Source organism: Nipponia nippon, unplaced genomic scaffold, assembly GCF_047370975.1.
Source record: "Nipponia nippon isolate SJK-2023a ecotype South Korea unplaced genomic scaffold, ASM4737097v1 scaffold_4, whole genome shotgun sequence".
NCBI lineage: Eukaryota > Metazoa > Chordata > Aves > Pelecaniformes > Threskiornithidae > Nipponia > Nipponia nippon.
In genome coordinates this window covers 53,946,832-53,972,055 of record NW_028262358.1, presented here as the reverse complement: position 1 = coordinate 53,972,055, position 25,224 = coordinate 53,946,832, and the positions used below count along the sequence as shown (strand labels likewise).

The following is a 25,224-nucleotide window of genomic DNA, read 5'->3' as shown; positions in this document are numbered from 1 at the left end:
TGATTAAGGCTTCACCTTAAACTATGTAGATTTTAAACAATATTGGGAATGTTACAGCCCTCTTAAAAACTAAAATTCAGTGAAGCTATGACCATCTGAAAGACCAGTGACAACACACTACCATGTCAACATACAGGCTACGTTCAGTGGCCTCGCTTGCTCCATTGAATATTAGACTGAGGATTAAAGGGATTCAAACTTGTTTTGGAGGATGGAAACAAAAGGTCAAGGTCGTCTTGGTGGTGAAGCAATACTTGCTTATTTAACACTTGGCAAAGGACAGGATATGTTTTTTCTGAAAAACGCAGATTTTTTTTTCTTTCAGAAACCTATCTTTCTGCCACTACAAGATTAGAATGATATACTCCATATATTATCTTTGTGTATATATATATTTTAAGATCAACAGAAGTGGAAGTTGTCATACAATGCTCTGGCCATTTCTACAGCTCAAGCATTCTTCCACCTCTCTCCTTACCCACAAATGGATACATACATAAATGGGGAAAATACAATTAATTGTTGGGAACATATCAAAAAGACTACAGATACACTCAACTCAAGTAAAAAATTTTTGCAAGTCTTTTTTGCACACAAATCCCAACTGCATGAAAACAATGTATCATTCAAAAGCAGAGTACTATACTCTGCCTCTCTTGTATCAAGCCATTCTGGCCAAAAACACTAGAACAGAAGCATCTATACAAAAATAATAGACCAGTTTTGTGCATCTAAAGAGACAGCCTGGGACTGCAAGACAGTGATCACAGAAAGCAGACTTTTGCAGGCAGCTCCTTCATGGCACGACAGATTCCTCATGTTATCTCCAAGAAAATTTCAGCTACCTCAGCAAGTATAGTACATTTTGTGAAGTGGATTGAACTTTTAGCATAATGCAAGTATTGTGCACAGCACTTTATTCCAAATATTCCACTTCCCCATACCTGTACAAAGAAAAAAAAAAATCCCTTTATGGAAAAAAGTAATGCTTTAAAGAGATTTTTTTATCCAAAGTCTACAGTATAATCTTAATATATGCTAACTTCACTGCTAAAATGAAGTACTATTATGCAACCACAAAACAGTCAGGGTAGTTCTAAACTCTACTGTAGCTGTACTTTTCCCGAAGTACAAAATCTTCCTCGTCACTGCATATGTATTTGCAAAGCTGCTCCTTCCCCTGTTGCCCCTTCCGAAGAAAAACACAAGAAATTTCACTTTCCTGTGAAGTTTATTTGTAGGAGTTAAACCAATAGTTCAAGAAAACAAAATTATATACAGAAAACCCAGTGGTACACTAGCAGTAGAAAACATTGATAAAAGAGAAACCCTCACAAAATATTCCTTGTCCTTACTGTACTTAAAATATAATTTGTGCTATTGCATATGAGAAAGTATTAGCAGTGACAGGAGTGTCTTTAAGCTGTTTGTAAACCTACTGAAAGGATTTCCTTTCTTAACTACAGACCATGTGTCTTTTCTGATCATCTGTCAAAGTTAGTTAAGAAAAAATTCTTAATTGTGGTTGTTTCACAATATATATCAAAACAGTTATTATAGCAAGTGACAGTATTTCCTCTAGGAATTTAATTACAGAAATATCAAAGAATACAATTTATTAAATTAATATGTAAGTCAAAGAATTAGGCTTTTAAGGGAAATATTAAGTAAAAATGACAGGCTGTTATGTTGAGTGCGTTATTATGACAACAAAAACCCTTCTAAATTAATCTTTACCTTTCCTTGGTCTACTGCACTATGAAGTATTATATGTTCTTCAGAATTTTCCACTGCTTTAACAAAGCACAGTGACAAATACTTTCATGAATGACAAAAATAAAATCCATTATCAGTGTTTAAGTCACTAGAACTATTTCTAGAACCTCAGGCTATCATTATAGGTCTGCAGTTACTGTAATTACACTAGCTGCTTAGATCATTATTGTATAAGCAAAATAAAAATTTTCTAAGAAGAAAAGTGTTAAGCTACCAAAGTTATATTCTGCATACCTCTGTCTTCAGCCTTTCATGTATGAGATAGACACTGCACAAAATTCAGAAGCTGAAAAGTTTAATTCTTATGTTAGCCTAGACTCCATGTCCACAGTCTCTTGTTAAGTCTTCAATAGGCATAAAAAGTTAAGAGCCAGTGTCAGAATGACATACTGATGGAAGCAAGCAGTGCCTGTGATTTTGCCAGGCTACTGCAAGGGGTCTGTTTTCAGATCTGGTAACTGCAATAAGCTTAAAATACCTACGTGTACAAAAAAGGCCTGAAGGGACAAAAGGAAAATGTATAGGAAGAGTTCCTCTTCAATGAATCCCAAAATTGTCCCTCCCGAAGACTACGTGGATAAATGCAGTATATCGTAGAAACTGGACCAGGTACTTCAATTCCATTTATATCCCATAATAGCACTTCAAATGATGCTTCTCCAAATATGTCCACTCGAAGGGCTGCCTCAAGACAGCTGAAAAATACCTATGTTCAATATCTGAGTTGTGGTGTACACTAGTGATGCCAAGACGGAGTAATGAGGAAGCAAAAGCCAAGAACAGAAATAAAATTGTCACCACCAACGCGATCAATACTAGGGCCATTTAGATAGTTTTCCAGAAAAAAGGCTCAATTTTAGAGGTTTTTTAGGTTGCTGCAGGTATTTGTATTTTTACGATATAATGTTCCTAATATATCTCATAGCTTACATGTTCTTTCTTTTCTGAAGTCACATTTCACCTCTCCGTTTTAAGATGGCTTTTCAAGCTTCAGTTGTACTTCACTCAGAAGGGGTCTCTACATTTTTATTTATACACAAAAAGAGAAAAGGACTGCTTCACTGCTTGTAATACTGACAAAAGTCCAATGCACACATGCCTTTTGCGGCAACTGATTTGAAAACTAAGAAAATTTTTCAATATTGAAGGAATCCACACCAAATACCCTAAAGATTTGAGGATCTCTTACCACTGATAAAATCCCCTGCACTACATATTTATGAGCTCCTATTGGTATACCTGACATGACTCAAAGTAAACAGACCTTTGGCATCAGAAGACACTTGGGTAGCTTGCTCTAACACACACAGTTCAGGCTGAACATTTAATCTGGGAAGTCACACACCACAACTTAAAAAATAGCCATGTGAGAGATGTAGCTTTCCCATGGGAGAAAGAAGAATTACGCCCATCGCTGATGGGGAAAGGTCTGTCAGACAGGCAGGACTTAAAGACTAGATGTCGAATTCTGCCCAGGAACATGGCAGATGGCCATTATGTGCCTCATACCATTGTGAAAGTCATCAGTGTGCAAGGAAAACAGCTAACAGGACAATGGAGACAGTTTTTTAAAAACCGTTTCTTAGAAACATGAAATCTTAGAAATGTGAAATCTCAGAGTAATAGGACTCAGCACTTCAGTTCTGCCTCAGTGCCAAAGGCGGCAGAAGGTGACTGATGCAACTGCAGTTCCATGAACTGCACTGACACATGGGACCCTGAGTGCATGCGCGGCCTCAAGAAAAGGTTTTTCAAAGGAATCTGATCTTGCATGAAAGAGATTCACATCTGCAGCAAATCCAGACAGTCAGGAAGTTCATTTTCTCCTGCCAACTTTTTGAAACAAGATAAAACTCCTCCTAATTACATCATTTAGTGGATCACCACTGAGTAACACTTTTAAGCCAACCAGGTAAAAGAAGGCTTTATATGACACCATAAAGGTAAGCAGACCTGGTGATCATTTCCTTTCACTCTCAAGAAGAAAGCCAGTTTAAAAAGTCTACAAAACTTAGTTATGTGTGAAAAACTTAGTTGTGTCATATTAAACTTGTGCTTGGTATATCATTGACTCTGCAAAGACTCCAAATATTTAACTTCTCAGAAGCATTGTTTGTATATGTATCTGTAATCCTTCTGTTATACTATAATCCTACCCCAGAACACAAGACAAAGGGGAAAAAGCCAGCCCTCAAACAAAGCCTAGAAGTGAAACAATGATATTGATACACAGAAAGGGGAAGAAAAAAACCACAGCCAAAAACCCACAAACAATGTCTATCATCACCTGCTCTCACAGGCAAGATGACCTGTACGTCCTTCTGCCATCCACAAAGTGGCAGAATTGGTCAGTTTATAAGTTCAGTGAGGTGGAAGGAAAAATTCTCTCGCAACTAATGTCTGCTAATGCACAGGCTGGGTAGAAAGCTACAGTATCTAACAAGGTAAAGTATATGTCATAATAAAATTTAAAGTCTTGTTTATTAATAAAGAAGTAAATACAAGCAGGATTTTTCACTCACTCACTGTAGACAGACTGTGTTTTAAACACAATGCTGAAGTTGCTGTTTACAGCAGGATACAAAACCAGCGATACTTAAAGCATAATTTTGTAAGTCTGAATTGTGCAGTTTCATGCTGAGGAAAACTATTTAAATCCCATAGCACAAAAGTTGACATATTAAAAATTAAACTGCTATCAATGCATTCAATGATCGATATGCAAAGCACTCACACACTAAACACTCATTCTATTTTTATGCTACGATTCTGGTTCTTGTCTTTATGCTAAGTCACAAAGCAAGTAAACTTTCTTTGGGCATTAGAACAGGGAATCTCAGCTCAGGAAGCATGCAAGTCTTAGATAACTAAACAAATTTTTCATACTTGTACGTAAAGCTCGTTGGTTTGGGGTTTGGTTTGCAGTAAGGGAGACTCAAATTTGTCATCCCACACAACTTTTTTTTAATCAAGTTAGTCTGTCACTTCACCCTCTCAAATTGGTTCTGTGAAAGTCCCCGGTTCATCAGTGATGTGTGTTTGACCTTTCACACCTTAGATCAGCACAAAGTTTCACAGTTCCTGCATGGCAAGAAAACTAAAGCCAGACTGGATATCTCTCTCACAACATGCTTTCAATATTTACTCTAATAACAAGTGTTAACTACGCTTATTTCAGTGTTAATCTAGCCTAACATTAACATTTGCTACTAAGTCAAAACAGGTTTGACCTGAGGCTTGCATTACATGTGAACACACAACAATTTTATTATGTGTAGGGTATTTATACAGGTGTGTGGATGACAAAAACTACATTGTGATTCACTGAAGAAATCATAGAGAAGTACAAGACTTGATACTAAATAAGTTCACACACCAAATTGTGCGTTCCGCAAAGAGGTCCTACTTACACACTTTTAACTTGCATGGCAAGTCATGCAAGCAATGCCCCCCGCCCCTGCCCATGTAAGCATCATCATGCATTTTTTTCCTGGCCCCTACATACTGCTTCCCACAGTGAAGGAACAGTGACCAAGCTTAGTAAGACATTGGTTTAGTATCTTCTAACTTTTGTTTGGTAACTAGAACATGAAGCAGCCACAAAACCCACACAAATGCAACAGGAACAAAAGGCTAGAAAAATTCCAAAACTAGCTTGTTTTGCACTGTGCTTCTGACATCTGCCAGTAATTTGAACTAACAATTTGTTATACATCACAAACATCATCAATCACCAGTTCAGAAGACTTGCTTCAAATTACTAACCACCACTGGTACAAAAGGCAGTCAAGAGTTATGAATCTATTAAATGGCCAGTTTGTTATCTACAGATACTCAACTCATTTAACGATTCAACAGAAAGCAGCCTGTTTAAAGATTCTTGGCCACTACTTTTAAAGAAATGTTTTGCTCAAATCTAAAAAGCTGCAAGTTACCCAATGAAGACGTTTTCCACAGCTCAGAAAGAAGTCTGTAACAGGCATAGAATTATTTTAAAAGAAAAAGCAACTCTCTCACCAGTCCCTGTTGTTAAAATTCGTGACTGGAAAAGCAAGAGTTCACAACGCTTTCCAGTCATATACTAGACACTGCATTCTGAATTAGTTTACAGGTAACTTAATACTACAATTCAATTTTCAGGTAAGTATGCAAAATACACAGGACACAAGCATTTATAAACAAGCTATGTTTGTTTTTTAGTCCTTATTTGAAAGATGTTCAAAACAGGCCTGAAAGCAAGCTAGCCAAACTAGATTACCAACAGGAGAAACAAATCTGAAATCTAGAAATTGCATTGCTAAACACTGGGCAGTAATTCTTCCGTATGGCTAAAAGCAGGGAATTAGCCAGAGCAGGTAAAAGGCTGTGCCAGGAGAATACAGAATTCACTAACAAGTCATAGCCTTATCATTAATTTTTAATTTTTTTTTTTTAAACATAGTTCAAGAATAGTTTTCAAGAGTAGAACATCCTTTAATCTGGGTAGCTAACTGCTACAGTTAACTTTCTATGGTACAACCAACCTTCTAGTTCACATCAAACTCTGATTTGGAAACAAAAGCTGAATAAAAATTGGCCTGTGACATGTTGAGCTCAACTCCTAATAAATAGGACACAAATACTGCTTTTCCGCAATGTCAACACACTTCCAGGTACTTCCAGTCAGGTATATAATTTTAAACCTTAGCATCTTCAGAGGCCTAGAGCAAACACTGATATAACTGGAACAGCTGCTTCAGTCATGTAGTAAGATTTGGGTTTGTTTCCCCTCCAAGGACATTTTTTCCAGTTTGTTAACATACTTATTTTTTTTTACCCAAACTAATTTCCAAGATATTGAAGTTGCCTACACAAGCTGGCAAATTAAAGTATCATAAGAGAAGATATTGCTACAAGGCTCTGTAGTAGTATTTAATATTTTAATTAATTCCTATTTGAGAAGTTAGTTATCCTTATAAGCAAACCTTAATCACACAACATAAATTATTTAAAAGATTTTATTAATTAGGTATCTAACAACTTGGCATTTGTGAATTGAGGAGACCCAGTTTTATTCATGAACACTCTCCTCAATAAACTTAGTAGTTAATATACATCATAAAACTGACCTAAACAAAGCCCATTTACTTCAAATTCACATATATCAAACCTATTAGGTATAATTAATTACTAAGAACTCAATGTTATAAAGACACCTATTTGGAATTATCAACGGTGAATTTGTACAATTCTCTAAAGTTCAGAGTAATTCCCTTGTAATGAGATTACACTTTATTTTATAAACTAAAAATAAATAATATACAATTTGATAAACTTTTCAAAAGAAAAGAGAATATTTGAAAACAGTTAACAGTCATCCAGCATGACTTAAGTGGCTATGACAATGTATGGTTCTGGGATCTTAAGTGTTCTGGATACTTCTATATGCTATTATAATGGATACTTTAAGATTAAAATTACTAGAAGAATAAGGCCTTGTATCAAACTATACCTTCACCACTCTTGGCAATTATGGTGCTCTCATTACCTATTTTAGCAAGGCACAGGTTTTCCCGGAAAAATCAGTACTCTGTCCAAAATAATAACAAATACAGCCACTGAAGTGACATGAGTGACCTAGACTCCTTTCTACTCCCAACCCTCTTTCTGGTAAGAGTACATGCAGTTCAACTCCCTGTGACAGGTTTTGCTAGTGAGACTACCACATTTACAGGAAAAGGATGGTTTAAAACATCCACTCTGTTTAACCAAAGTTATCCATACATCTAAAACTCTAAGCCAACTTCCACCAGATTTGCATACAACCAGAATCACCTCCTCAGATATCTACTTTAAAGCATTAGTTAGAAGCCAATGTCCAAGTGTGGTTTCAGGCTGCAAATCCAAGTTTCATACTGACACTTAAGTAGGTGCTACAGGCAAGAGAAAAGTCATTTAAGAAAGAAGGGAGAAAGGAGAGGGAAAAAATTCAGTTTGGATACACAACTATACTCCTATAGTTGGACAATCCTTATTAAACTAGAGGTCGTGAATTGCATTTCTCTCCATTTGATTTTTATACTGCATAAAGGAACACCATCACTCCCTTGGGGAGGAGATCTTTGCTCTGTCAGAGCTTTCTGTTTCAAGCATGAGTTTAGAATCACAGAATGGTTTGGCTCTGAAGGGGCCTTTAAAGACCATCTAGTCCAGCCCACCTGCTGCGGGTAGGGACAATCTTTCACTAGATCAGGTTGCTCAAAACCCCATGCAACCTAGCCTTGAACACTTCCAGGGATGGGGCATCCACAGCTTCTCTGGGCAACCTGTTCCAGTGCCTTACCACCCTCACAGTAAAGAATTTCTTCCTTATAGCTAATTTAAATCTACCCTCTTTCAGTTTAAAACCATTACCCCTTGTCCTATCCCTACAGGCCTTGGTAAAAAGTTTATGCAGTGATCATAGAAACAACCTCAAAAGGGACTTAGAATCACTTAGTCCTCTACCCTCAAAAAAAACCCTGTAATCTGCATTTATGTTATTCCTGACAAATTTGTTTATAACCTGCTCTTTAAAACCACAAGGTTACTCTCTAACCCACCCAACAGTCTGTTTAGCACTTTGTATGACAGTATGACATTACATTAGAAGGTTTTACATAAATATTTAACTTACTCTTTCTATTGCTACCCATTACTTAAAGCTTATTACTTCCTGCCCTGTTCAACAGGGGTACAAGTCACAGATTATTCTGTGTTCTTGCTAGTATCCTTTGAGCTCCTCAAGCAGTCCATCTCTGAAGCACACTGCTCAAAAGTAGACATAGCATTCCAGTTGAGACTTTACCCATACTGGAACAGAAGGGCTACTTCCTAAAAGGGAAGGACTACTTGTTATTAAAAAAAGACAGACAGATTTTTTTTTCAGAAATTTAATCAACTGACTTTTACAAATTTAATCTAAAATGTCTCCCTAGCTTGCTTACAACACTGTTACTTGAGTCTCAAAATTGGTAGTCAAAACGCACGTTGTTTTCAGCTTCTCTGATACACACAGGAGCTACAACATTGCAGAACTCTGACCTGTCACTGAGGAGGTAAAACTTCCAATTAAAAAATTGAACTAGTTTTCCTGTTTTCTTGTTGGTGCACACACATACACGCAATTTTTTCTTTTGTTCCAAAATTCCTTTGGAGACATAAATTGAAAGTCTTCTATCCCTCCACATTTTAAAGATGGGAAAATTGATGTTGAGCATTGCAATATGGAAAGTGATAGAAAAATAATCTCAGGTTAGGTCACTAGTGTGTCTACTCACAAATACTTTGGGCCCTAACAGCCTGCAACTCAAACCCAATGTAAATCCAGTTTCAATTATTTAACAAGTTATGAATTGGACTGCATTAATAAATCTGATCTTAGAATAGCACATAGTGTGATGGTAAGGAGCAAAGAAGTAATAATCCAATCCCTACCGTTCTCGGTTAAATTTGAGTGAATGAAGTATAGCAGGTCTCTTCTGACGTAAGTTCCACAGGTGTAAGGTATCATCAGCCAAGGCACTCACAAGAGCTCCCTAAGAGAAAGAAAAAGTTTTAGTCAACTTATTTTCAGAACCCTAGTAACAGTGTATTATCATCATGGTGGAAATATATTACGTATTTGCTACCAGAATGAAAAAAATATTTATAAGCATGTGCATAAATACCATAACACAGGTAAGTTCTAAGTAGTAGTAACGAGATAACTGACATGATCACATGTCATTCAGCTCACCCACATTTGGTTCAGTGCTATACTGAGGGGTGGCGGGGAAGGAGAAGCTTTTTCTGATGTATGCACATCAGTTCCCTCATGCCCACCTCTGCAGAGAAATTAAGCAGTGAACTCAGCTGCTAATATTTATGTGCTGACAAAGCTACTGAGGTTTGACTTCACCATTCCTCTGAGCTAGAAGTCCCTCTACAAATCTGGCCCCAGCTAGCTCAAGAACAGCACTGCTGTCAGATCTCAGCTGCTACACCCCTAGAAAAAACACACCTGAAATTACTGTGATCAGATTAGAGATCATTGCTCAGCTCATGTCTAAAACAGTAACTCTACCAAAATAAAATTAACTACCTACTGAAAGTGTTAATACTATTGAAAACGTACTTTACTATTTCAAGAGATAACTTGTAATGTTCAATGACATGAATAAAAACAACTAGGAAAAAAGTTCTTGCTTATAGCAAAAGAGTACTCTAGAGACAAGGATATTTTCAGCAGTTAGTCAAGCATTTTCTAAAATTAAAAAGTTAATTTATTTATAACTGTTATTACTGTTTGCCATTCATGCTAAGAGTCACTTCTGTTAGCTGATTTTGATGCTTGCTTATTGAGAAATTGAAGAAAATACACTCTGTCTTCTCTGAATTATGGAATATGTACATCATTTTACTAACCTCATTAATCAGGAACTGAAGCTGGATTACTGCAGCTCCACTGTCATGTTGGCAGTAGCATTCAACCCCTGGCCGACCAAAGCTGGAATTGGTATCATTAAGGAATAATTGTATGTAACGTAGGAGGAAAAAAAAAAACCCCAAACACTATAACCAACATTGTCACTATCACTAATACCACATTCAAACAGGTTAACATCCTGCTTCTAGCAAGTGCATTCAACATATTTAACCACATGATCTGAGTGATCACCAAAAAAATCATTTATAAACAACAAAGTTAACACAAAGAAGTTAAAAGGCCCATCTTATTTACCCCCATGGAATACAAAAATTATGTGTAACTGCTTAACTTATAGTTATTTAAGGGATTCTTCATCAACAAGAACATAATGGAGAATGATGAAGCAGTTATTTTACTAGTGTTAAATATCAGGACTAGTATAAAAGGAAGTTAATCTAAATAAGCATCATAATCAAATAGTCACATTTTTCAAGTGCTAAAAGAGCTTTCTCTCCTTTTTAAACACTACTTACAGATGAAAGAGCTGAATAATGCAAGGCATGTTAAAAAGAATCTGCTGTGACAGAGATAAAAAGATCAGTAGCCAAAATATGGAGGAGTCAATGGGAAATTATGTATAACGTAAATTTCCAGGATCTCTGTATCAAGACTTCCCGGATTCACACCAACTATGAGATAACAAAAGCTTGCTCATTTTTCCTCCCACACATAAATCAGTCCTATATTTCCATAATGAATATCAAATACAAGCAGCAGCAACACAGATTCTTTCAATTCTCCATACTTGATTCATTTATTAGTTGCAAAGATTCTGTATTTCAAATGTGGTTATCTCCTTTCTTCTGATATGAAATTAAGGAAATTCACCAATCTCCAGGAGGCAAAGCAGAAATAACACAAGTCCAGATGAATGATGCAAAGCAGTCAGTATTTCATCTATATAGTATGCCCAGGGCTTCTGGAGTATGATTTGTCAAAGAGATGAACACCTCTTGTTTTAAACAGGCACCTTCATTTTTTGGAAGAAAGGAAATAATTCCGAAGATGTATGCAAAACAGGGAACATAATGTACAATTTGTTCTCTCAGTATATGCTAGAAATTAATAAAACGGTACAATTCTCACCCATTCTGCAAGTTTTCCATTTACTGAGAAATTGTTGATCAAAACCAAAGTGCATACAAATACCCTTTAAAAATATACGCATTCACACTAGAGACAGCTGAAAGGCTGAAGAGGCTATTAGGTTGCATGCAAATCAAAACTCAAACACATCTCCTGTTCAGCCTCTTAACTGGCAAGATAAAATGTAAGTAGAACTACAACAGGAACAAGTCTGCTTCAATACACAGCAATATTTTAACTTTTAAACTTCAATCACGTTCTTCTCCTAGACTAATGAATCTGCATAACATCCAGCCAAGTGATGAGAGATATACTAAACAGATGTTGAATAATCCAGCAAACTTAATACCAGCTTTCTTCCCCGAACAGAATTAGTAATTTAATTTTGTTCTGGCATGGAAGGGCTTAAGGAGCCTGCTTGCCTCACCTGTTTTTTTCCCCATGTATTTTTATTTCTTATCAATGTGTTTCCTATACAAAGAAGTCATCTGTATTCCACTGACAGTTTATGGCTCTTAAAAAAAAGGAAAAGACAAAGTTTAAAACTTGGAGGGGGAGTGTGTCCCCATAAATAATACCTTCCTACACAAACTGAGAATACTTCTAATGTAAAATCATTGCTTTTGCATTAACTATGTATCGACTACACAAATTGCTAGATTGGAAAAAAATATCCCCACAAGGAATACCAGAAGTTTCAGAACAGATTTGCTTCAGCCTTGCTCATGCTTTTGCATTCACTTGAATTAATAATTATTTGCAGAAATAGAGAAAAAGCAATTTCTGAAAGTGAAATTCAGATGTTTACAGGAATTGAATTTTAAAACTTGTTAGTATTTATCTACACTGGCACAGGTAGTTTTCCAACAAAAGAAGATTTCCCCAGCTCCTCCCCTGAACATCAGCTTCCAACATAATTAAATGTAACCCTTGTTCGTTCACCCACCCACAGTTTATTTGGAATTGAGGCTTTACAACTGCCTTGTCTCAAAACAAGAGGAGTATGACCCAGAAAAACAGAGAAACCCATGGATTCCTCAAGTTACTCCAACCTTCAAATTCTATCCCTCAAATATTTTTTAAGCATTTTTGATACAAATATTTCCGAAAGCACTGTTATAACTAGTCATTAAAGTTTTCACTATTAAGAATACTTGAACATTTCTTTAAATACAAAATTCTTTCGCATTTTCCAGGACATCTGAACCAGTTCTCTCTCCAGAAACCAGTAAATATGCAGCACTGCAAGTATGTTTACACAGGCTTTAAAAACATTCAGAGCAAGCTTTTTGGTTTTGACAAATTAATAGAAGCCTTATACACAGATCTGAAAATAGAGTTTGGCCTCCTTTATAGTGCTTACAGTTATCAAAAAAATAAAAATAGTCCTTGTAGCTAGTCCCATTTAGTTCCTTCACCCAAGGATTATGTCATCTTCACTTTTTCACCTACTAGCTAAAATTATTCTTCTCATCTCAAATTAATATCATCCTCCTAACCAGCATTAATCTTCTTTTCTAAAGCAGTGCAAAGCCTCCCAGTTTTGCGGGGTATGCTGAGTTGAAAAAGCACATCACAAATACTGACTGTAGAAGGATAATAATACATGCCCATTTCAGTACATGTTAAGAATTTCTCAACCACACAAAACAGGCAGCATCCCAGGGAATGCAGTTTGTCCAAATCCTCTATACTTGCCTATGTGTGCTTAAGACAAGGGAGCTCACTGTACTAAGCAGTGATCATCTACCACATAGTAGTCCCCAAAACAGGCAAAAATTATAATGAATAATGACAAGACAGGCAAAGCATTTTAATTTTGTAGACAGCAAAAACTCTCTGCCAAAGACCTAGGGTAGCTCTAGAGGAAATAGGCTGCTCTGAGCAGTTTTCTAATCTAAGACCCATCCTTCCTCCTTCACTTCCAAGCATTTCTTTCTACTATTCCTGCTTCATCCCCTATTCTAAATATTAACAAACAGGGTAAATTAATAGCTTCTCAGGTGTACCTTTGAATATTGCTTCTGTGTTCCCCGCTGCCATTAGGAAATTAACCCTGGAAAGCACTAGTATTTCATTGTCTTCACTGCACGTTTTTTGAAAAAGCAAGTAAGAGACAAAAGCTGTGGCTGAGAGAAGGAAGAGATAACATACTCATGTCCTAACATCAGTGTCCATTTTTGTAACTACTAGAAGTGTATAAGAACATATGCATAAGAAAAGCACAGTGTCACGCTAATTTAATATCGCATGACACTGATTTTGCTTTGATTTGTGAGAAAAGGCAACAGTTCCAAAAGATATTTTTTCCAAACAAGCTTCAGACCTAAGCTTACACTTTTTTTTTTTCCAGGCAAAATTAAAGCATTTCAATTAGTGATACGTGAGTTCTCTCTGCAAAATATTCTTTTTAAAAATTATTACTATTATTTATAGCTTATCTACATAGGAGCAACTCAGTGTACATCTGCCCTTAGAAGTCACATTTTGAAAGAGAAAACTAATTGCAGAATATTTATAAAAGCCTCAGAAAGGTTTTGGTTGTTGTTTTTTTTTTTTTTAATTCTTTAAGCTAAGTTACTCTAAGTAGACCTAGGGACTATTGGGTTCTTCACCTGTGGTTGACCCATCTGACATAGGAGACAGTTGCAAAAACTGTAGCTATCAATTAAATTCCTAGCATAAGTCAGTTATGTATACAGAGACACATTTATAATATCAATCACCTTCTAAACTATCACCAGATATTTGCATCTTCATGTCATTACACTGCTATAAAAAGTTTTGATGGTATAGCGCAAGATATGGACCATGTTCCTCTATCAGATTTGCCACTGTTATTATAGCTCAAGATTTTTAAGACAAATCTGAAACTGTAGCAGCTTTTCAAATTCATTCCTAAATACTTCTCAAAACTGTAGCTGTAACACATCACAGTATTTAAACATTTGACAATTTTGATGCAAAAAATAGATCTCCAACTAGAGGGAAACATACCACTGATCTGAATGACATACAAAACACTAAGGGCAGTAGACTACTCACAGTATTCTTATGTATACTAGTCTGTAGCATATAGCTCTCCAGGACTGCTTATTATACCTGCATGTTTTACTATAGCATTGCTATGTAGCAGTATTCCACTTTACTTAATAATCAGACCCTGAATTATTTTTATAGACAAAGCCACCACTTATTTTGCACACACTTTTGTATGTGCTTTGATTGCAGTCCCCAAGAATTATTGTAACATAGAAGAAACGCACAATGATGGTGAGACTTCCAAATAGTATTTTAAGTATATAAAGATTAGAAGTCTGTCTGGTATTACTCACCATTGCCAAGCCTGGATGCAATCCAACAACAGATAAAAAACAAAGACTTAATTTACATCAAGTTACAGAATACCATAAAGTCCTGGTGATACACCTAAGCAGGACTTAAGCAGCACAAGAGCAGCTTCATGCAACTTTCCTAACTGTTTGTCACTTACCTGCACCTAGATCTACTCAGCGCTATTACTTCCACATACAAAAGCATGATCTCTCACAGAAACAATCTCATAAAGAACAATCTATCAAGACACACAGCTATTTAGCAAGAGAGAGTTATTCAAAAAGTCAGAAAGTACTACAGTCAACACTGTCTACTAAACCGACTTTGACCTTTCACATCCATGTATTACCAAACAAGATAAAATAAAAATCTACAAAATACTTGTGGGAGAGTTTTAGACTTCATACCAATCCTGATGTGGTATCATATTGCTGTTTTTCCACAACTTTAGGATTTTAGAGTTTCCTTCTAAAGCTTGAGGTCTGCATAGCATCTTGCTGTGTTTATATCACCCAGCTAAGCAGGTCTTTTTTCCTCCCCATGTCTCAGTATTTATGTCTGCAAAAGTATACAATAATATTTTTTAAAATTTCAGATCTACTTTCCTATATGTAAATAACAGCACCAAGCAAAACAAGCTAGGCCTTTAAAAGTGAGATTAAAGTTAGTCAGGTAGAAACACTATCAAATTACTGGTAACAATTTAGTATGGGAATTCCAGCCAGACCATTATGATGCAGTCTCCTTCTGCCGGCTAAGGAGACTGAGAAGGCAAGAAAACTGACGGTAAGGGAGCAGGATAAGGAAAAGGAAGGCATCAGATACAGACAGTCAGAAGACACTGGCTGCAACTTCCATGCAAATATAACACTTGCAAATTAGCTGATATCTAGATACAGTTTGACCTCATTACTTGGACAGAAAAAAAGTCAACATCACATATTATACTTGGAAACCAAATCCAGCGTCCCTAGAGAGTAAAGAACTAACTTCCAGGCAATTAAAAAAATTCTACATTCAGCTTCATTCTGTTAGTCATGAGGATGAAAATAATGCAAGGCACCTCAGAGATGAAAGAGCTAGGATCTCAGGCCTGGAAGGGTACCAAAAGGTTTTTCCCAAAGGTCTTCCCTTCTCTTGTGATAAGGAAGGGGGGGACAACAGGAAGATAAATTGGAAGAAACCATTTACATGCCAAAATATTGGAAAATGCATTATTTTTCTCGTCTTCTAGGAATCTTAACATCATACAAAGGTCCCAAATATTTTTGAAAGTGCAACGGTATTGACTGTTCAGTGTTTCATTTTTTTTAAATAATAGCGAAGGCTGAGAAGCTGCATTCAGATAGTTTATGTTTGTCCAAAAAAAGTATTTGAAATGCATTATCATTAAATTATTTAATACCATTTGAGTTCAGCAGTTTTCACATCTCTTGACACTCCTAAGAGTTCATGCTTTCCTAGGGAGAGGCGGGGAGCATATCATTTGTCCTTTTCCTGTTGGGGGAAAGGGAGCAACAACAGGTATGGTATTTAAACAGCTGATGTCAGATCTTATTACAAATATCATATTACCTTAAAAGGTTACAGCAAACTACTACTGCTGTTTGCTAATGCAGCTTGAGAAATTCCAGTGAAGTGCTGACTACACAACTGCCTGGAAGCTGAATTTCTCAACTTCCAAAACAGCTACCAATAACATTATTTCCTGCACAAATGCAGATCAACTTCCCTAAGTATTCACTTTGTTTATAAAACAATGCTCAGCTCCCTGACTTCCATCAGAAGCCAATTGATTCAATGCTAACCTTAAAAAAAAATAAAATCTTAGATTGATAGGGTGAAAAAGGAGCTGTTTTAAAAAATACCAAAGTACATAGATCTCAGTTAAAGTTCATTAACTAGTTTCTGTATACAGGAAGTTGCAGCAATTTTAAAGCACAAAACCACTTCCTTTTTTTGCTTAAATTAGTATGAGTTATATCTTAAAATTAAACAATTATTGAACTAGCTTGCATAGAAACTGATAGGGAATGGATAGTGTTGTTATAGTTAGAGTAGTTATATTCGATCCATTTTCTAACAATGATAATAGCTAGGAGTCAAAGTGCATCTTAAACTTCAAAGTTACTTACATAAATATGCACAAATACAGTATTTCCCAAACAGCTATGAGGAGTGCCAGCAAATTTTCTGTAAAGGCTTCATTTGGTAGAATTTTCTTATAGCTGCCAGTGAGAGGCAATCGTTCGTTAGAACAAGATGTAATTAAGTAGTACAAATGCAAACAGGATTAAAAAAATCTCTGATTTAAAATCAAACAAGAAACAAAATTGTTTTTAATTATAAGTTTCTACATGCACAATTCACAGATAGCAAAGCATGCTGTTAAATGAAGAGGTAAAAACATCAATTTAGACTAAACATAGTACTGAAAAACAAAATCTAAAAGGCTACAGGCTTTCCATGATTTTACTCATTTTGTTTCCTGATCCAGGTTCTAGTACTAAGAGGTTCTACTACTTTTGTCTAAAAGCTGTATTTCAGCACTAACTGCAAAAAAGGTAGACTAATATGGTACTTTTTTGGGTGGGATGGAAGGGAAGGAGAATGGTAGAACACAAAGGGAAAGAGTAGGAAGTTGCTACAAATCCATCTGCATAATGGTTCCTCCAACTACACAAGATTCAGTGAAATGAGTAGTAACTGCTAAATCACTAAAGTTTTTCCAAAGGTTTTTTTTTTGTTTGGTTGGGTTTTTTTTTTTACAGAAAAGTAAATCCAGGAAATAATTATATATTTTGAAAGATCTTCATCGAAATTCAGAGGCAAAAATCTTTGTGTTCTGTTGCATGCTTCCAAGTCCTGCTCTTCTGTCATCCATTTAAACCAGTTTAATTTTGATGTCAAATTTTAACATTTCTTACAGATATCCTACCTCATCCATCCTTTTGGTAGCACATACTATATCACAATAATTAACCAGGCTTTTCCTCTTGCATCCATAGCTTCTTGGCCAAGACTAAAGGCAGGGCCATTCTGTGCTCCTAGAACTGAGGAATACTTGCAGTAAGAATGATGTCTCTTCCCAGTGTCCAAATATTTTGTACAGACATTGCCAACAGCAGCATTAACAAATGTAATGCTCTGAACTAGATGTTAAGTGAATTTATATACCTACTTAGTTTAACTTATGAAAGCATAAAGAACCACAGATATTATCTAATAAGAAGGACAATTTAACATTTTCAAAGAACATAGCCAATCCTTGCCCAATCAATTATTGTCCATCGACACTGATTTCTGACTGCCAAGCAATTCTTTGCTAGGTCCAGAAGTCTCTCTTCATTCATACATCATGATCTAAAATACTTCCCTTAACTCTTGCCTGCAAAACAAATCCTCTTCAGTTCTTTTCAAGTCACTGACTACTGGATATTCATGACAGAAGACACTAACTGTAATCACTAGTCATTTCATCTCAACTTTGTTCAAATACAAGCTCATTCTTCAATCCCCTCCCTACAAACTGAGTAGTAGCTAGTCTAGTCTGCTTAGTCCCACTTTTAGTTGTATCTCATTAACCCTTTACATCATTTTGGGGTTATATAGAGTAAGACCACAGGTACTATTACAACTTACATAAGCTACACTGTTTCCCCCCCTTCCCGATCCTCTGCTTTCACTCAGTTAATATTTCTCTCCTTTTACAGAAATTGTTATTCTCACATCATCTTTCTTTTTGGCACCAATGCCTTATTTCTCAAATTAACTATAAATCCCTTTTAACTCTTCTCTTATCCCAAACCAGGTTTTGCACCATCCTTCACCTTTGCTATTCAACTTATCACTCTTCATATATCCACTTTTACTCACTTTCTTTGAGAAATAAGGCATAAAAAGCAGGTGACTAAAGCAGACAGAACTAAAAACATTATCAACAGAGTGCCGGTACATCTAGATGAGGAAAAGGTCTTAAAGACCACCTTAAGTTAAATTTTAAGCTGGTCATGTGTACAGATTTCTCCCCCAGATTTTGCTGCAGTCTACCAGTACCAATATGAGCTCCCCCGTTTGGACACAATCCTTCATCACTTAACTTGTGGATGAGGCTTAAATCCACGCTTCTGCTTCCCACACCATTTTGCCTTGAAACAATAATGGAAATAACTCCCTCTTCCAAACGTCCTTTTGGAAAAAGTTTATTTCATCACTAGGAGTTTTATCAATGTAGTGATGCAGGTATAGCAAGTTTTTTTTGCTTATGCAGCCTTTTGGAATATTTACCAGCAAATTCACCTGCGGAAGTGCTAACAGGGTAACAGATTAGAAGTACCAACGCTTCCATTATATACACAAAAAGTAGAAACTTAAACCCCAAATTAAGGTGGTAGATACAAGTTTACCTCTCTGTCTATACCAACCTGACAGGACAATCTGTCCCCAGACTTATAGTGGTAGTGGTCACAAGCTGGAAGATGTTCCAAATACCTGAAGTGATGTTCACAAGCAGTACTGCTGCAATTGCTTTTTAAATATTTCAGCTAGCAGTGTCTAAATCCTAATTCAAACATAATGCAACAAATGGGTGTCAGGAGAAAGTTTCCCTGAAGCCAGCTCAAAGGCATAAGTAGAGAGACATCTTAAATCTTCTCCATTCAAAATGACACTTAAGATTTTTAAAGTTACCCTCAAATGTATACGAGCCACCAATAACTATCCTCTCATTGCTACTTTAAGTATTTTGCAATATAGACTCTAAGAACAGTGTTTTCAATTTTATTTTAAGCCTCCTCAGGTTCCACTATAGCATAATTTTTAGTTTTGCAAATCACCAAAGGAACAGAGAAACTTACTATTTCACTACTATCAAAGTAGTAGCAGCAACTTTATATAAGGTTTGCTCAAAATTACCACTACAAACGAAAAACTAAGGTACAATTCAAGCAATTCAGTAGATGGCACTCTTCCACCAAAATCAAAAGGGGAAACTATGTCCTCATATAAACAAGGGGTACCTTGGAGCTGGAATTCTTATTTTTAATACGCAAAACCAGTTCCCACTTATTAGAGTGTTTCTTAAATCTTCTGTGCTTTTCATAGAACTTGGAAAAATAGTTTATTACATGCCAAAATATTAAGAGGGATTACTATGTTTTGTTGAAATACCTGTAATTTTACTTAGCTATTTTGTCCAGACATTTGTGCTAGTACACATAGCTCCATTTCACACCACAAAAAGAGCTGCATATCAGTGTTGCATGAAGTGGTATTTTTGTGGCTTGTGTTTACCAGAAATCCAACTTGAGATGGACTATTAAAACGTGGACATTGTCCCTATAAGTTGCTTATGCAACCTTAATTCATTATTTCCTCAAATGTATTACAGTAACTTATTTTTAAAAGTTTATGCACTCTCTCAGCATCACTACTAAATGTTTTGCATTATTTAGCTTAAATTCTGTTTAAAAATAGTGTCAAAAAGAGATAAATGGTCATTAGAAAAACCTAAATTAAGTTGCCAGATAAGAAACCTAGCATTAAAACATGCAGTTCTTCAATATCGTTAAAATGTGAAGCATAGCATTAAAAATAACACCACCCATTCCATCTTAACTCTTCTTTTTAAAGTTGTTGCAGATGCCACCTTAGATCCTATAGTCTGCTCTCAGTGTACTTGACGACCTCAGATTGGTGCTTTCCTTGGTCCCAAGAAACGCACCACTCGACAGTGCTAGAGCTCCCATGAGAGTATGAACAGAGCTACTGTTTCGTACAGGCTGTGGATGTCAGAAACAAATAGCTTTTATTAGCACCGGGAAAGGGATAATTCAGACAGTGTTACGGCATTTCCGAGTACCCACAGCCCAGTTCAAGACTGCAAAAGGATGGAAAACAGATCATCAACAGAAAAGCACAGTCCAAGGTAGTTCTCCTATGCATCTTTCCTGCAGTTTTTCTAGTAGGCACATTAACTACTAGATGGAGGGAAGGTATTACCTTGCAAATCTAGTTTCAGTGACGTTTATTTTTTTTTTGATATGTTAGAGAATCTGCTCATCTTTTAGCCTTGTGTACTTCCAGTTCCTGTCAGATTCCAAGTAACATCTGATACTTCAGGCAGTGATTATCTATCTGCCCTGCTATTACAAGAATGTTTGTTTTACTTGTTTGTCATCTGCTAGTAATTTCTGAGGCTGAAGAGCTATTTTGATCAACTTTGACAGAAGGGAAGAAGTCTTGCAGATAATACTTTGCTGTAAGTTTTATGAAAATAGGAAGCTGAAGAGAGGGGAGAAACCCAGATCAGGCCCAAATCCCATCAAAAGGAGAAAGGTGGCAGCATTACCTCAATATCTTAAAATAGAGGCTCTGTATAAAATGCTGCAATCACAGGAAACATTTCAAAAGGTAATTATACTACAAGATAGAGCCATATGATAGCAGGTTTCACAGATAAAATGTCTGTTTCTTTCCTCTAGATAAAAGTATCCAAAATAATGAATATCCATATATTACAACTCGCTTCCTATAACTGAAACTGTTCCAGTTCCAAGGGAAGGGGAAACGCCATTCTCTTCACATGATGGCTTGAAGGAAGTGTTATTACAGCACATCAGAGTTTCGAGCCCTTCAAAGATGCAGAGCTATACTTGTTTATGCTGCTCAGCACTTCTAACATTTCTCCACAATCCTGTAAGCTTAACTGAAATATCTAGCAATAATTCTGCAAGAATGAGATTGTCTTAAAAAATACACACACTGAAATTTAATAGTTTGACCTCTGATTTATTACGAGCAAGGAAAGGGTCATGGGGGGTAAAGAAAGCTGAGCATTTGTCTACACTTGCTGCATAGTCAAGGAATGCAGAAACAGAGTAGAGGTTTTCCTTTCCACACAGTGCTGCTGTCTCCTTCACTACCACCCTGCTCCCCTAATGCCAAGGGAAGACATTCACACTTCCACTGTTCCTCCCCCTTTTTTTAAAAGCTAAAAAGAAGGCAAGGTAAAGAGCAAGTCTGCACAAAGAACTGCTTGAAGAGAAATACAGTGAGAATCCTCAAAAAATTACTACTTTCAAAATGACAGTTTTTAAAGTACAAAACTAAGGAAATTTGGACTTTTTTTTTTAGCAATTTGGTTCCCACTGGAATCCTCAGCAACTTATTTACACAAGAACCACTCCAAGAGTGAAATGGCTGCTGCTTAGTTAAAAGAAAAATATTTAAAAACCTAGCAATCATGCATCTTCCAAAAAAGTAACCCCTGTCATCAGCACTAGTCACGGTACTAGCCCTGCAAATAAAATTTTAAAAAGACATTAAAAAAACCAAATACACACTGTTTGAGGTAGACTATCACAGTCCAGAGCTTTACTGAGGTTTTTATCTCAAAGCCTGTAGTTACAGATGTCAAATAGACAGGGTTTCCCACCTTCTCTAGGGAAATTTCCAGCTGTGAAACACAGCGCTTCAGAAGGGCCATAACATGAAAATATCCAGGGCCTCAGACAAAAGAAAAGTATTGTCTGGAACAGGACTCTTCATCCAACCTCAAGATGGTTTCTAAGCAGCAAATCCAGATCATTAACTTTAATGTGGCATTGTAGCCTAGTCAGTTCAGACCTGCTTTGAATCAGGAGAACCTGCATTGATACAGTGTAATTCACTGCTCAAAATGTTTTAAAACATTTGTTTTGAAGTTTTGAATGTCAGATAACTTTTTCTACTCAGCAATAGAGAAAATGAAATTAATTAGTTTTCAAAGTTCACTTCTGTAAAACCTTCCATCAAAAAATACAAGAGGAAACCAGCGATGTAACTCTCAACCAGCTACTGCAACTCACTAGAGTTGCAACATGTGGAAGTTTTACATGTGCTTTGCATGGTGAGGAGTAAAAACACAGGAGGCTCAGATATAGGCTGGAGTAGTAAGCATTTGAGATCTGTCAGACTAAATCACCTGTGATGTTCCCTCTTAAACATTTACTAGAAAGAAAAAAATAAACACAGGGGAAAATATTGTTTCCAAGATTTGGCTAGAAAAGTTTGAAGAGAATAAATACCATCTTTACAAGGTACCATTCAAAGTTTATTTCTTCTTTCAAATGTTAGCATAGCACAATGTCGATCTTAATCAGGAAGAAAAAAGCCCATTGTATAATTACAGTGGTCAGTAGCTCTGTGTGAATTGAAAAAAAAATTTCAAGAAAAGCATTAGACTTCTGATGGCAAAGAATTCCACCAGAGCTAAATTCAAGTCACATACATATTATAAGAAAAAGATAAGTGTATTTTCACTTACCAGAAGAGAATCTTTACTGGCCAACTGCATGCAGATTCACTTTAATCCTTTGAAGCATTACAAGTCTGGAAGTGTTTTGCTTGCAAAGTATCCCAACTTCTTTTGTAACAAAGGACTATAAAAAAAACCCAATTGATATTCTAGCACTGCAACCTTAAGTCTGATTACTACTCATTTTTCCCCATGAATGCCTAGGTTCCCAACTTCAGCCTCCAGGAACAGCTGAAAGAAGTAGGCTATTTAATCAAGAATCTCCTATAAATCCCCACACACATTCTGAGTCTGCTTCACTCTCTAAACTTGGCGAATCTACAGAGAACAGGTAGTCTTCAAATTCACTGTGTGGTAACAAGGCTGCACAGTCGGGACAAAGAAACATTTCAGAATCAAGCCTCATCCTTCCTCATAAGCCACATACATACACAAAGTTGATCCTTTTGAAGCAGGGGAGAAAGAGGAAAGAGTTAAATCATTCACCCCAGACTACCAGAGATGGCCTCTTCCAGGATGGATACATGCTTCAAAACTATTATTGGACAAGAGCTACAATTAACTCCACCAGAAGCAGCACTGTACTAAAGCTCACCTGAAAACTGTAAAATAGTATTTCTGAAGAATCATTTAGTGATAAAAAGAAATCAGTCATGTACAGACACTGAAAACTGCATATGTTTAAGATAAAGACAGACTAACTAGGTTTTGAAAGACAAGCAGAGATTATTTCTATTAACCAATAATTTCCAATAATTCAAAACAGCAACTATAAAAGGAACAATCTCTTCATATAACCTCCTCAAACACAAGTGAAAAAAAGAACATTAACTAGCGGCCTATTGTGCAAACCCAAGATGAAGTCTGTTTTACTAAAAACCACCACAAGACTGATACATGCATTCCAGTCACACATCAACAAAAATAGTTTGCTGAATGGCATTTATTAGTAGGCCTTTAAAAAAAGACAACCAAAGTAGTAACATACCAAATAATAGCTGAGACCAGCACTGAGCTACTAAGATACTTTAGACTACTAAATATTTTTAAAAGTTCTTATTAGGAGCTGAAAATAATATATTTATAATGATTCAGTATCACTCATACAGAATGCACTTACACTAACCATTTTTAAAGATTAACCATTAACACACTAAGACAACACTAACAAGTATCCCCAACTCAGTCTAGTTTCGTCAGAAGTGAACTCCCCCCCAAATTAAGTACATTTGTATAATTTACAATTATATGCTTTTAATATACTATAGCAGACAATGAGAAGTTTCAGAATACAAAGGTTTCTCTACTTTTGGATGTTTTTTTTTTCTGTAGAACAAATTATGTGGACAAAGTTTTCAAACTACGCTTTTATGTATTTCGTAACTGAAATCTGCTGATTTTAAGTTTGACGCTAAATATAATTTCAGGAATATTTTGCAAGAAGTCTCTTTCAATGAGCTTTCCCAGCAAGTGAGATTATATTCCTAAAAATGCCAGTCCATTACTCTGCAGGATAGAACAGGAAGCGTTACTAATGTCGTCTTTGTCAAACTGGATACAACTGTAATAGCACACTATGACATTTGAAGAATGGCACAAAGTAGTTTTTCCCCTTAAAACTTACTCAAGGCCGTTGTTTTCTGAGCTTGCCCAGCACTCTCTTCTAATTGCAAGAGTAACCTCCATTGGAGACAAAAAAGCAAAGGCAGAGAACATTATCAGATCACAGTGTGATTACCACACTCGAGTTCTCATGTCAGCTTCCTTGATGTTAAAACTCACCACTACACCACACCAACACTCTTGACATTTTATGTTTTACCATACCATAGAAACTGTTTCATCAACTGTTCAGGCATCTGATAAATTTTGCTTAAGCAGCAAAGATTATCTCCTTGCTAACAAACCACAGAAGCTGAGAAAATTTTAAGTTGTGTTTATAAAAATGATTACATCGTGAAATACTGAGTTGAAATGAGGCTTGTGCAACCATACAGTTGAACAACTTCATGTTTAAGGAATTCTTTCCTCTGACAGGAGTCAGCCAGACTAAGAGCACAGGAGCCACCATGCTGACTCAAGCCAGAGGTCCATGCAGCCCAGCATTGTCTCCTACAGCAGCAATCAATGTTATTGAAGGAGCGCACACAAGCCTGGCCACTTTTTGCAGCCTTTCCACTCCCAAACCAAACACTCCGGGTGGATTAGGTGTGTTAGAGAACAAAGCCCAGTCTAGTCCCTT

General features: G+C 36.3%; 1 protein-coding gene across 7 annotated transcripts in view; it reads right to left on the bottom strand.

Moving 5' to 3' along the window:
* The window catches only part of STXBP5 (syntaxin binding protein 5), a 115,655-nt gene that overhangs the window by 74,946 nt on the left and 15,485 nt on the right, over positions 1–25,224 (bottom strand). For all 7 annotated transcript variants that reach the window (XR_015708265.1, XM_087774910.1, XM_087774911.1 and 4 more), the window contains exons 3-4: positions 10,201–10,282; positions 9,232–9,332 (exon numbers count right to left, since the gene is read on the bottom strand). Coding sequence is in view for 6 of the 7 variants with exons in the window: in XM_087774910.1 (XP_087631036.1) it covers positions 9,232–9,332; positions 10,201–10,282 (183 nt within the window). In the remaining variant the exon portion in view is untranslated. The remainder of the gene's footprint in view (positions 1–9,231; positions 9,333–10,200; positions 10,283–25,224) is intronic.